This window comes from Triticum dicoccoides, chromosome 4A, assembly GCF_002162155.2.
Source record: "Triticum dicoccoides isolate Atlit2015 ecotype Zavitan chromosome 4A, WEW_v2.0, whole genome shotgun sequence".
NCBI lineage: Eukaryota > Viridiplantae > Streptophyta > Magnoliopsida > Poales > Poaceae > Triticum > Triticum dicoccoides.
Window position 1 is genome coordinate 627,610,302 of NC_041386.1, and position 12,885 is coordinate 627,623,186.

Here is a 12,885-nt window from a genome sequence, read left to right on the forward strand (position 1 = left end):
TGGTATGGCAACCCTGTCCTGGAAATCATGTTGTTAGACAACGGTGAACCTTCGAACTATGAGGAAGCGATGGCGGGCCCAGATTCCAACAAATGGCTGGAAGCCATGAAATCCGAGATAGGATCCATGTATGAAAACGAAGTATGGACTTTGACTGACTTGCCCGATGATCGGCGAGCCATAGAAAATAAATGGATCTTTAAGAAGAAGACAGACGCGGATGGTAATGTAACCATCTATAAAGCTCGGCTTGTCTCTAAGGGTTATCGACAAGTTCAAGGGGTTGACTACGATGATACTTTCTCACCCGTAGCAAAGCTGAAGTCCGTCCGAATCATGTTAGCAATTGCCGCATTCTATGATTATGAGATATGGCAAATGGACGTCAAAACGGCATTCCTTAATGGTTTCCTTAAGGAAGAATTGTATATGATGCAGCCGGAAGGTTTTGTCGATCCTAAGAATGCTGACAAGGTGTGCAAGCTCCAATGCTTGATCTATGGGCTGGTGCAAGCATCTCGGAGTTGGAACATTCGTTTTGATGAGATGATCAAAGCGTTTGGGTTTACGCAGACTTATGGAGAAGCCTGCATTTACAAGAAAGTGAGTGGGAGGTCTGTAGCATTTCTCATATTGTATGTGGATGACATATTGTTGATAGGAAATGATATAGAATTCTTGGAAAGCATAAAGGCCTACTTGAACAAGTGTTTTTCAATGAAGGATCTTGGAGAAGTTGCTTACATATTAGGCATCAAGATCTATAGAGATAGATCGAGACGCCTCATTGGTCTTTCACAGAGTACGTACCTTGACAAGATATTGAAGAAGTTCAATATAGATCAGTCAAAGAAGGGGTTCTTGCCTGTATTGCAAGGTACGAGATTGAGCACGGCTCAATGCCCGACCACGGCAGAAGATAGAGAAAAGATGAGTGTCGTCCCCTATGCCTCGGCCACAGGGTCTATCATGTATGCTATGCTGTGTACCAGACCTGATGTAAACCTTGCCGTAAGTTTGGTAGGAAGGTACCAAAGTAATCCCGGCATGGAACACTGGGCAGCGGTCAAGAATATCCTGAAGTACCTGAAGAGGACTAAGGATATGTTTCTCGTTTATGGAGGTGATGAAGAGGTCGTCGTAAAGGGTTATGTCGATGCTAGCTTCGACACAGATCTGGATGACTCTAAGTCACAAACCGGATACATGTATATTTTGAATGGTGGGGCAGTAAGCAGGTGCAGTTGCAAGCAAAGCGTTGTGGCGGGATCTACATGTGAAGCGGAGTACATGGCAGCCTCGGAGGCAGCACAAGAAGCAATCTGGGTGAAGGAGTTCATTACCGACCTAGGAGTCATACCCAATGCGTCGGGCCCGATGACTCTCTTCTGGGACAACACTAGAGCTATTGCCCTTGCCAAGGAGCCCAGGTTTCATAGGAAGACCAGGCATATCAAGCGTCACTTCAACTCCATTCGTGAAAGTGTTCAAAATGGAGATATAGATATTTGTAAAGTACATACGGACCTGAATGTGGCAGATCCGTTGACTAAACATCTCCCTAGAGCAAAACATGATCAACTCCAGAACTGTATGGGTGTTTGAGTCATCACAATGTAACTAGATTATTGACTCTAGTGCAAGTGAGAGACTGTTGGAAATATGCCCTAGAGGCAATAATAAAATGGTTATTATTATATTTCCTTGTTCATGATAATTGTCTATTGTTCATGCTATAATTGTGTTATCCGAAAATCGTAATACATGTGTGAATACATAGACCACAACAGGTCCCTAGTGAGCCTCTAGTTGACTAGCTCGTTGATCAAAAGATAGTCATGGTTTCCTGACTATGGACATTGGATGTCATTGATAACGGGATCACATCATTAGGAGAATGATGTGATGGACAAGACCCATCCTAAGCATAGCTCAAAGATCGTGTAGTTCGTTTGCTATAGCTTTTCCGAATGTCAAGTATCATTTCCTTAGACCATGAGATTGTGCAACTCCCGGATACCGTAGGAGTGCTTTGGGTGTGCCAAACGTCACAACGTAACTGGGTGACTATAAAGGTACACTATGGGTATCTCCGAAAGTGTCTGTTGGGTTGGCACGAATCGAGACTGGGATTTGTCACTCCGTATGACGGAGAGTTATCTCTGGGCCCACTCGGTGATGCATCATCATAATGAGCTCAATCTGACCAAGTGGTTGATCACGGGATCATGCATTACGGTACGAGTAAAGTGACTTGCCGGCAATGATATTGAACGAGGTATTGGGATACCGACGATCGAGTCTCGGGCAAGTAACGTACCGATTGACAAAGGGAATTGTATACGGGATTGATTGAATCCTCGACATTGTGGTTCATCCGATGAGATCATCGAGGAGCATGTGGGAGCCAACATGGGTATCCAGATCCCGCTGTTGGTTATTGACCGGAGAGTCGTCTCAGTCATGTCTGCGTGTCTCCCGAACCCGTAGGGTCTACACACTTAAGGTTCGGTGACGCTAGGGTTGTTGAGATATTAGTATACGGTAACCCGAAAGTTGTTCGGAGTCCGGGATGAGATCCCGAACGTCACGAGGAGTTCCAGAATGGTCCGGAGGTGAAGATTTATATATAGGAAGTCAAGTTTCAGCCATGAGGAAAGTTTCGGGGGTAATCGGTATTGTACCGGGACCACCGAAAGGGTCCCGGGGGTCCACCGGGTGGGGCCACCTATCCCGGAGGGCCCCATGGGCTGAAGTGAGAGGGGAACCAGCCCCTAGTGGGCTGGTGCGCCCCCCATGGGCCTCCCCCTGGGCCTAGGGTTGGAAACCCTAGGGGTGGGGGCGCCCCACTTGACTTGGGGGGCACTCCACCCCCCTTGGCCGCCGCCCCCCTTGGAGATTGCATCTCCTAGGGTCGGCGCCCCCTTAGGGGTCCTATATATAGTGGGGGGAGGGAGGGCAGCCGCACCCTAGCCCCTGGCAACTCCCTCTCCCTCCCGTGACACTTCTTCCTCTCCCTGGGCTTGGCGAAGCCCTGCCGAGATCACCGTTGCTTCCATCACCACGCCGTCGTGCTGCTAGATCTCCATCAACCTCTCCTTCCCCCTTGCTGGATCAAGTTGGAGGAGATGTCTTCCCAACCGTACGTGTGTTGAACGCGGAGGTGCCGTCCGTTCGGCGCTAGGTCATCGGTGATTTGGATCACGCCGAGTACGACTCCATCAACCCCGTTCTCTTGAACGCTTCCGCTCGCGATCTACAAGGGTATGTAGATGCACTCCCCTCTCCCTCGTTGCCAGATGACTCCATAGATTGATCTTGGTGATGCGTAGAAAATTTTAAAATTCTGCTACGTTCCCCAACACCAGTCCCAGTTCTTTTCCTTCAAACACAATAGCTGAGTCCCGCCCCAAGTAATCTTCCAGGTTATAAGCTTGAACCGCATTAGAGCAATCAGATCCAATCTGTAAGACAGTGCAACCAATCCTCGAAGCGAGATAAAACCCATTGCGAATGGCCATAACCTCTGCTGACTCTGAAGATGCCACATGTGGTATAAACCAGCCAGCAGCAGCAATAAACTCTCCCCGCTCATCCCTCGCTATAGCTCCCGTACCACCAGTCATATTTTCACAGCAGAAGGAAGCATCCACATTGATCTTCACTACTCCCCTTCTCGGTTGCTGCACATGTGCTCACATTTTCTCGTAGGTTGATTCGCAGCAAGAGAGCGAAATAAGTTAGTAGCGAGGACTCTGATTGAGACTGCTGTTCGATCTGGTGCTGGGATAAGTTTTCCTTTCACCATCTGTCTCCTTTGCCACCAAATATACCAACGGTGGGGAAGTTTACTACCGAGGGTTCCGGTTTTCTACCCGAAAAAGAGTTCAGTTCCAATTCCACTTGTCATCGCACGTGAGAAGTGCCCCGAAGTGCACGTGGGTCTGTTGATAAAAAAAACGCGCAGGTCAAGTTTTATAAATCTCAACATTTGTAGGAACTAATCATGTCCAACCATTATATAATGCGGAAAAAGAAGGGTGTGGCTAAATTTTGTTCTTTGTTTAATAATAAAAAAGTAAATTCTCATCTTTGTTGCACACCCTCCCAAGCTAGGTTTACAATTGACAATCATCATGACATGAACAATGGGCAAAAACTCTTGCATAGAGCTCTCTACAATTTATGTGGTGACTTTTGCCTACCGATATAGTTCCTACAAATTTTGAAGTTCAAACAAATGTGAAAAAATAATATAATATGTACATATGCATGTAATATATGTACATATAAATTTGTATGCAACACATACTTTTGCATACGATTGTACAAAAACACAAGACCGTTTGGTATTACAAATCCACAAAATTATTCTTTTTAGTAGCTAACATGCTAAATATCTCGTACTAAAAATTTCTATACATGTAGAATTCATCCATTATATACATTTGTTATATATTGTTAGTAAAAAATGAAATATAATTTCTACTTCAAAAAATCGCGCTCACACCCGAGCCGAGCTCCAAATCACCTCACTCGTAATTAGGTAATTCAAAGGTGAATGTAGAGATATGGCTCCCGCATAAATGGCAATCTTGAAATCGAATATTTAAAAACATCAACAATATATGTAAAGTTCCACAGTTGCAAGTTATATGTCTTCATATAAATTTTGGCTTCACGCGTTAAACAATTTTAGAACAAGAGAAACTCGGTGATAAAAAAATTATATTTACATAGGCAACAATAATAATAATAATTTTTTCCTCGATATTTGCAAGCACATGAATGATGATATAATACCTTTTGGACGCCAATCCCTTGCGAACGGTTGCTTGGAGGGATGGCAAGGGCGAACGCCTCATTTTGTGTGGCTAGGGATGGTATTTTACAAAACTGCCATGACATTTTGTTTAATTTGCGGGGAGTTTTTGGCAAAAATTGCAACCTTGACATCAAGATCAGATGGCTCGGGGCGTTCGCTGATATCTCACCCACAGTGAACGTTTGCCAAATATGAGTAAAATCCACCATTGGTCCTAAAAGTATTCGAGGTGTGTCACTTTAGTCCTAAAACTATGAAAACGCATATCTGAGTCCTACTTTTTTCTAAAGTGTGTCACCGCCGGTCCTAAACTCGCGGGGGCTAGGGTCGTACCATACACTAGTGGGGAAACGCCAGGGGCGCCGCTGTGGAGCCATATCCGCGCCACGCACCCGCTCCGCCGGCCGCCTGCTTCTGGCGACCTCCGCCGGCTGCCGCTGCGCCCCAGTCACCTCTGACTTGTACGTGTGCTAGAGAAGCAGAGTGGGGGCACAATATGAGGGTAAGAAATTCAGTGGGGCTATTGCAATGTATCCAGTGGAGTTGTTTTTTCAACGTGGCCTTTCAATTGGACGTGGCAAAGGTCAAATTGCCACGGGTGCATGCAGTGGCGAATCTTAGATGAAACTGAAGGCAGGCTCAACTTCTCAATACAAGGGTTAGAACATGTAAACAACAGGCTAGACACTGAGATGGGCTAAAAACTAGTAGTAAATTTTCGTTTTTCAGTTTCAGAGGGCAGGCTTGACCCTGTTGAAGCATGCCCGGTAGAATCGCCACTGGGTGCAGGTCAGGCTTGCTCCGGCGAGTTTAGAACTGGCGGTGACACACTTTAGAAAGAAGTAGGATTCATATATGCATTTTCATAATTTTAGGACTAAAATGACACACCTCGAATACTTTTAGGACGAGTGGTGGATTTTACTCGCCGGATATCTATACCATATCTTTTAAAAAAATCTATAGAGGTTTATTGATGGGTGGCTAGATCTTAGTCGAGTGAGATTTAATCAAGTCTCACTCAAGTGACAAGACATGTCAAAAAGAAAAGGTCCAAATGAAAATTTTGCACGGATCTCCGCATAAGACCTCATGAATATAGACTGAAACTTGATTAAATCTTAACAATCTCATTTATTGATTATTCGACAAGGTTACAATAACGTTGAAGTTATCCAACAAGAACTCTCAAACAAAATTCTGACATGTATATAATAAGCAGTTACGTCTATTTTTGACACTTGGAAACTACTGTTCTTTTGCAGATTAGCAGCTGGTAACTAGGAGGCACTCTACACAGACTGGATGGAGGTAGCACTATGACAGAGGCAGTCTAATATATTAGTGAATATAATCACAATCTGGGGAGAGCGGACACGACAGGCACGCATCTACTACTGCACGATGCTGTCGCCGTAGAGGGCGGCGAACGCGACGTCGGCGTCCTCCCTGGACCGGCCCCGCCGCCGCGGCCGCGTGAAGGGCAGCGTCAGCGACGTCGCGAACCGCGCGGACATGGACCGCCGGTGCCGCGGGGCCGTCGCAGCCGCAGTCTCCGTCGACGGCGGCGACAGCAGCGCTGCCGACGACACGCCCGCGAAGGTCCACCGCGCCGACGTCGAGGCGGGGCAGGTCCACCGCGCGCCGCCGCTGGACGCGGCGCGTGCAGAGGCGCCGGGGGGCAGCGCGAGCCTCGGAGGGAGCTGCAGCGGCGCCAACGACGACGGTGGTGCTGTAGCGGCGGCTGCGTGGCATGCCAGTGGCTTCGGGATGCCCGGCTGGAGCTCCCACTTGAAGGGGACCGAGCCCGGCGTCCTGAACGACGGCAGCTCCTCCGTGGACGCCATTGGTTGCCTCTAGCAGACGGCGTGAGCTCTCAAGTGTGGTCGACTCAAGGAAAGCGCAATAATGGAGACAGGGTGCGGTGCCATGCCATGCCCGGTGGTTTTATATCGCCATCGTCAGAGAAGATCACTTTTGCAGATTGAACCTTGGGGTTTTATTATTGTTGGAGTTGATTCCAACTTGGACCACCTCTTTGTCACAATCCGATAATTGTGTCACTGCATTTTGGATTTTACAATATATTCGGATTCCCAACATCATCATATTTCATAATTTTGTCCGCTGCACACTATATTTTGGATTCTATGATGTATTCCAATCCGCAACGTCACCATATTTTATAACATAGTCGGGTTTACATTTTGGATTCTACAACATATTCCGATTCGCAACATATTTTGTTTTGGGGGTTTGTCCTTACATCGCACCATGCTCTTATATGAGTCCAATCTGGCCAGAGTTGTCTCGCCCTCTTCTGCCGCTCTCCCCCTAACTTCTAACCCGAATCACGCGTGTGAGAACAGCTAGATCCAATGAGTTCTTGACCAGGTTTGGGCTTGCCGGCCCCTTAGCGTCAACTTGGCCCGCCGTCTAGCAGCTCGTAAATGGCCCAAGCTCCTCCGAGTTGGGTCAAGAAAGAAAAGAGTAGTTGTTCTTGTCATGAAAAATAAAAGGCGGTACAAATCTTCTCATTCTAGTAATTCTCATGTGCTAGCAAATTTTGGCTTTTGTAATAAGAAAAAGTCCTCTTTTAGTTGGTTGGGTGAGCCTTCTGACTGTGCGGCTCGTAGACAATGTGAACGTTTTTTAATTGTAATAAAGCTAGTCATGATGGTTTTTCCTCAAAAAAAGAATACAGTGCAAAATGTCGCTTCGAGGTAGTCCAAATCAGAATTAACTCTTGTTATTGCTACAAAATAGAGCCGACATGTACCGTCGACAGTGGTGATGCATAAATGCTCAATACAATACGGATAATCCACCGATGTATACAGCACAAAATTAGTAGCAAGTAAGGCCACGACGTCTCACACGTATATCCTTGCCAATTGGTGCCACGCAGCTAGTCGACACTGGCGCTGTGTGTCCAACTCCAACGCTGCCGATTCAGACACCGATGTCGATTTCAGAATTTAAGCCAACGTATTGAAACAGTTGTAGACCAAGCTTGGACCCTTGATGATGGCCAAATGATGGGATCAACAGCATCGACCAGCTGCGAGGAGCCGGCGACGAAGCGAGCAGAAATGCGAGGACTGAAGTGCAAAATACGAAGGTGCTGATTAAGCAGAGGGGAGGAGACAAAGTCCAAAACTGTATGGTATTGATTGTTTAGCATAGTAATACAGCGAGGAGCGAGCTGTTTGATGTGTACGGCCAAATTAAGAGACAGACTAAGGACTGTTGTTGTTTTGCTCCAAGTGTCGTCTTCCTGGTCACTCGAGCCAAGTCCCACCGGCATCGCCGGCCCGATTTTATATTTTATATTGTATCGTATTCTATTCCGATCCTTTTTTTGATAGAAAAGTACAAGCTCTCTTAGCTAGCCAACTGATTCCATGGCGTTTTTGTCTTTGCCACACCGTTTCTACACCAACATGGCACTAGTGATTTTTTTTTACAAGAAAAGTACAAGCCGGGATGGCCCATGTAATTTTGTTTTTTTCTCTCACTGAGACGAAATTTTGAGGCCCATATTAAGTTGGGCCGGGCCGGGATGGCCTGGATGGTTTGTAGGGCCCAGTGATAGATAGGCCCAACTGGACATCTCGGCCCGTCTAGCTAGAAGGCTGTATACATTTTTCTGTTCTGATCCTTCTTTACAAAAGGAAAATAGAAGCTCTCTTTGGCTACCCAACTGATAACCAAACCCTTTTGTTTTTGCAACACTGTTTCCACACCAACATGTCACCAGTGATTTTTTTAGGGAAGCATCAGTGATTGCTTTTTGTTTTTCAGAAGGCATCAGTGTTATTTTCTCTAATCTGAGACCAAAATTTCAAGGCCGGATAGCTTGTCAGGTCCAGTGAAAAATGGGCCCAACCAGACCTCTCGGCCTTAAAAAAAAGCTAGAAGATCATCAACACCTGAATGCATTTTTGCCTCAAAAAAATAACCTGAATGCATTTTGCAAACAAAACAAATCAGCAGCTCGATGTATTTTCAAGATCAATTAATGAATTTCAATTATATTCCGGCTCACAAGGCTAACAATTCCCAACACCATTGGCGACGGGAATCGTCAGCATACGCATATTGCGTAGGCTCCCAAATTCCTCCTTTTCTAATGAGAAGTTGGAACTGGAGTGTTCTCACCTTGTTGACTTCAAAGCAAAACTTGCCCTCCAACCAGCCAATCTGCGAGGGTTCCTTGCCCTCCAACCAGCCAAGCTAATCACCCTGTTGATTACTTCGTTTCCTGAAACAAGAGACAACATAAATGAGGTTAAACTACATCTTTAAACAAAACCTTCGACAATGACAAAGAGGTACTTTATTTGTCGCGTGGATGACTTTCCGTGTTGTTGCTCGAATTCTTTCATCAGACGGTAAGCATCAATAGTGATGTCCAATTAAAAAAAAAAAGCGGTGTCACATCTCAAAACGAAAACAAAAGAAAGAATGAGGCAACACGCCGAAGAATCAGGGTCAAGGTCTCCCCCGCTGGTATGATTAGTGATATCAGTTGTGGTACTTAAACTAACTAACTCCTTATCGCTTGAGCACCATACCAACTTGTGTTTACTTGTTTGCAGGCGCAAACCTACTCCAAATCAGTTTAACATGGTCTGGTATGCTGTTTGCAAACATGTAACATGAGTAATCAGCGTCCAGCTATGCTGGTTTTCGTAGCTAGCATTTTACTCCCAGCAGCGGCAACACTGGCCGGAGCCTCTTCCGGGCGCTCCGTCTCGCTGCCAAGCTGCCCCGACAAGTGCGGCGACGTTCCCATCCCATACCCCTTTGGCATCGGCACACACTGCGCCGCGACCAGCCTGAGCAGCTACTTCAACCTCACCTGCAACGGCACGATCGATCCACCGCGGCCAATGGTCGGCAATGACGAGGCAGTGGTTGAGATCACCGACATCTCGCTGGAGCACGGTGAGATGCGTGTGCTCAGCCCCGTCAACCACATCTGCTTCACTTCGGACACCACGTTCACCAAGTTCCTCGGAGGGTACGAGCTGCAACTCACGCCCTTCCTGCCCTCCCCATCGCGCAACCGCTTCACGGTAATCGGCTGCAACACGCTTGGGCTCATCAGCGGGTACAAAGGCACCGCGAGCCAGTACGTGGCTGGTTGCTACTCCTACTGCGAGGGCGTCAACAACACGACTGAAGGCGCGCCGTGTGCTGGGATGGGATGCTGCGAGGCTGCCATCCCTGCAAACCTCACCTCCTTCGGGGTCAAGTTTGAGATGAACCAGAGCAAGGTATGGGGCTTCAACCCGTGCTTCTACGCCATGGTGGCGGAGGTTGGGTGGTACAACTTCAGGCAGCAGGACCTCGTCGGCAGACTTGGGTTCGTTGATGATCGAGCCCAGAGAGGCGCCCCCGTTGTCGCTGACTGGGCCATTAGGAACGCCTCATGCCCGGAGGAGGGGAAGGACATGCCCAATGACTATGCCTGCATCAGTGTCAACAGTCATTGTGTGGCCGCAAACAATGGTCCAGGGTACTTATGCCAGTGTTCCAAAGGATATGAAGGAAATCCTTATCTTTTGAACGGCTGTCAAGGTTAAGTATCTACTCAAATTTAACTTCTGTGGTTTTCCAGGGATAGTTCTCTGAAAACTGATGCAATTCTGGACCATATCTCAGTGTTAGTTCCACAAGATATAGATTCATGAAAAATTAGTGCTCGACACAAGTCTTCAAATTTTTTGCTAGTAGCAAAAGGCAACACTCATATAGTCATATTTGATTTCTACCACACCTAAAGAAAGAACTGGAAAATAATGGCCTTCTTTTGTGGTGTGTATTGTTTATTTTAACACATGACTTAATGTTACTTTAGAACAAGTAATGCATAGGGAATTTTACAGCATTACAAAGTGAATTGACTGGTTGTCTTCATTACTCGTTGAAACTTTCTTCGGCTGACATATAACAATGAAAATAATGTGTGTTTAGTTTGACTATTGAGTGCATGTTCTTGTTATTGTCTTCAGACACAGATGAGTGCGCATTGCGTAAGCAGAACACCAAGTATAAAGATTTGTATCCATGCACAAAAGGGGTCTGCCACAACACACCAGGAAGCTACTTTTGCAAATGCAAGAAAGGAACAAAATCTGACGGTACAGATTTTGGATGCCAGTCTCTGCATTCGCCAGCTGACAAAATGGTTATTGGTAAGTATCATCTATGTAAAGAGGTTACCTTTGCTTCAGATTTTCATCTACATTAAGGTGTGTCTCCTAATGACGAACACCGACGTAATACTAACATATAATATTAATGCTAGACACTACTTAGAAGCAAAAAGGAAGAGGAAGTCAAAATCTGCAACAGAAATTTACTAGAAATATATTTTTACAGGCCTCAGTGTTTCTGCAACGGTGGTGATGGCCTTAGCATGCTTGTTGCTCATGCAATTACAAAGGAAAAAGCACAAGAAGGAGAAAGATGAGTATTTCAAACAAAATGGAGGTCTCAAGTTATATGATGAGATGAGGTCAAGGCAGGTTGACACAATTCGTATACTTACTGAAAAAGAGATAAAGAGAGCCACTGATAACTACAATGAAGATCGAGTTATTGGCTGTGGCGGCCATGGGATGGTATACAGAGGAACTTTGGATGACCAAAAAGAGGTCGCCATCAAGAAGTCCAAAGTAATCAGCGATGATTGGAGGGAAGAATTTGTCAATGAGATAATAGTCTTATCACAAATCAATCACCGAAACATTGTGAGGTTGCTAGGCTGTTGTTTAGATGTGGATGTCCCAATGTTGGTCTACGAGTTCGTCCCCGGTGGTACTTTATCTGAGTTTCTTCATGGCGCTGGTTGTAAATCACCAATCCCTTTGGATCTTCGCCTGAAGATTGCTACACAGTCAGCAGAAGCTCTGGCTTACTTACATTCTTCGACATCTCGCACAATCCTACATGGGGATGTCAAGTCTGCCAACATTCTCTTGGATGATCAGCTCAACGCAAAAGTTGGCGATTTCGGAGCATCAGCACTTAAGTCCATGGATGAAAGTGAATTCATCATGTTTGTTCATGGAACACTCGGCTACCTTGACCCAGAGAGCTTTATCAGTCGTCATCTCACTGACAAAAGTGATGTATACAGCTTCGGGGTGGTTCTTCTGGAGCTGATGACAAGAAAGAGGGCTATATATACGGACAACTTCAACGAAAAGGAATCATTGTCATATAGTTTTCCCTTGATGTTTCAAAAGAGGAGACACCTTGTTATGCTGGACACTGAAATTACAGATGATGCAGTTATGGTGGTGCTTGAGAACATGGCTGAACTTGCAGTGCAGTGCCTTAGCCCAAAGGGAGATGACAGGCCAACGATGAAGGAAGTCGCTGAGAGCCTACAGATGATGAGGAGACTCCGAGTGCACTCAGCTAGTGATCCTGAAAATAATCACTATACACATAGCTATGGAGGATCATCTTCAGTTGTGGTCCCTTTGGAAGAGACAACACGTGGGACCATCGATATGTCAGAACTGGTTGAAGATCTTTCAAGATGATGTTTGTAATTTTGTATGGACAGTCAATTCTTTTGTTTGTGATATGTGACAATAAATATTTAACCCCCACTGTTGCAATAGTTACACCAATTTATGGGGCAAGGATCATAACATTCGATTTGACATGCCAGAGAAATCACCACATACATCACTGTTTTACTTTTGATAAAACACACACCACTGCATGTATGGAACATGTAGATTATAGGCGTATAGTTTGATTATGAGTATACAGACTTTGTTTTGGCCATTTAATTTGTAAATGGTACCATTTGAACTAAGACATATCCACTTATGCAACACAATACGGATTTTATTAGTTCCATAACAGAAATCGGAATTTACCTGTGCTGGGTGGGGAATGAGTGTCTCCCAATTCCGTGGGTCAATACGCACTGCCGATCCAATCATGAGCTGGTGACTAGCTGCCACTGAGCAGACTCGGCGGCGTCACTACGAACTGATCCAAATTCACCAGCGCTGGCGTTCACCGCCAGT

At 45.8% G+C, this 12,885-nt stretch overlaps 2 protein-coding genes across 2 annotated transcripts; one reads left to right on the forward strand and one right to left on the reverse strand.

The window, feature by feature from the left end:
- Positions 1–5,977: 5,977 nt before the first annotated feature.
- LOC119289454 lies at positions 5,978–6,794 on the reverse strand. Its single transcript, XM_037568771.1, has one exon. The coding sequence runs from the start codon at positions 6,670–6,672 to the stop codon at positions 6,220–6,222; it is 453 nt and encodes a 150-aa protein (XP_037424668.1). The 5' UTR covers positions 6,673–6,794; the 3' UTR covers positions 5,978–6,219.
- Positions 6,795–9,421: 2,627 nt separating this feature from the next.
- On the forward strand, positions 9,422–12,489 carry LOC119287505 (wall-associated receptor kinase 5-like). The gene is made up of 3 exons (XM_037567058.1): positions 9,422–10,411; positions 10,846–11,028; positions 11,216–12,489. The coding sequence occupies exons 1-3, from the start codon at positions 9,487–9,489 to the stop codon at positions 12,385–12,387; spliced, it is 2,280 nt and encodes a 759-aa protein (XP_037422955.1). The 5' UTR covers positions 9,422–9,486; the 3' UTR covers positions 12,388–12,489.
- The last annotated feature ends 396 nt before the right edge of the window (positions 12,490–12,885 follow it).

What these genes read in the sequence shown, in the direction of transcription:
- LOC119289454 (XM_037568771.1), bottom strand. Translation starts at nt 6,672, where the DNA reads ATGGCGTCCACGGAGGAGCTGCCGTCGTTCAGGACGCCGGGCTCGGTC.
- LOC119287505 (XM_037567058.1), top strand. Translation starts at nt 9,487, where the DNA reads ATGAGTAATCAGCGTCCAGCTATGCTGGTTTTCGTAGCTAGCATTTTA. An exon ending in TCTTTTGAACGGCTGTCAAG is followed by an intron (nt 10,412 to 10,845) that starts GTTAAGTATCTA and finishes TATTGTCTTCAG; the next exon opens with ACACAGATGAGTGCGCATTG. An exon ending in AGCTGACAAAATGGTTATTG is followed by an intron (nt 11,029 to 11,215) that starts GTAAGTATCATC and finishes ATATTTTTACAG; the next exon opens with GCCTCAGTGTTTCTGCAACG.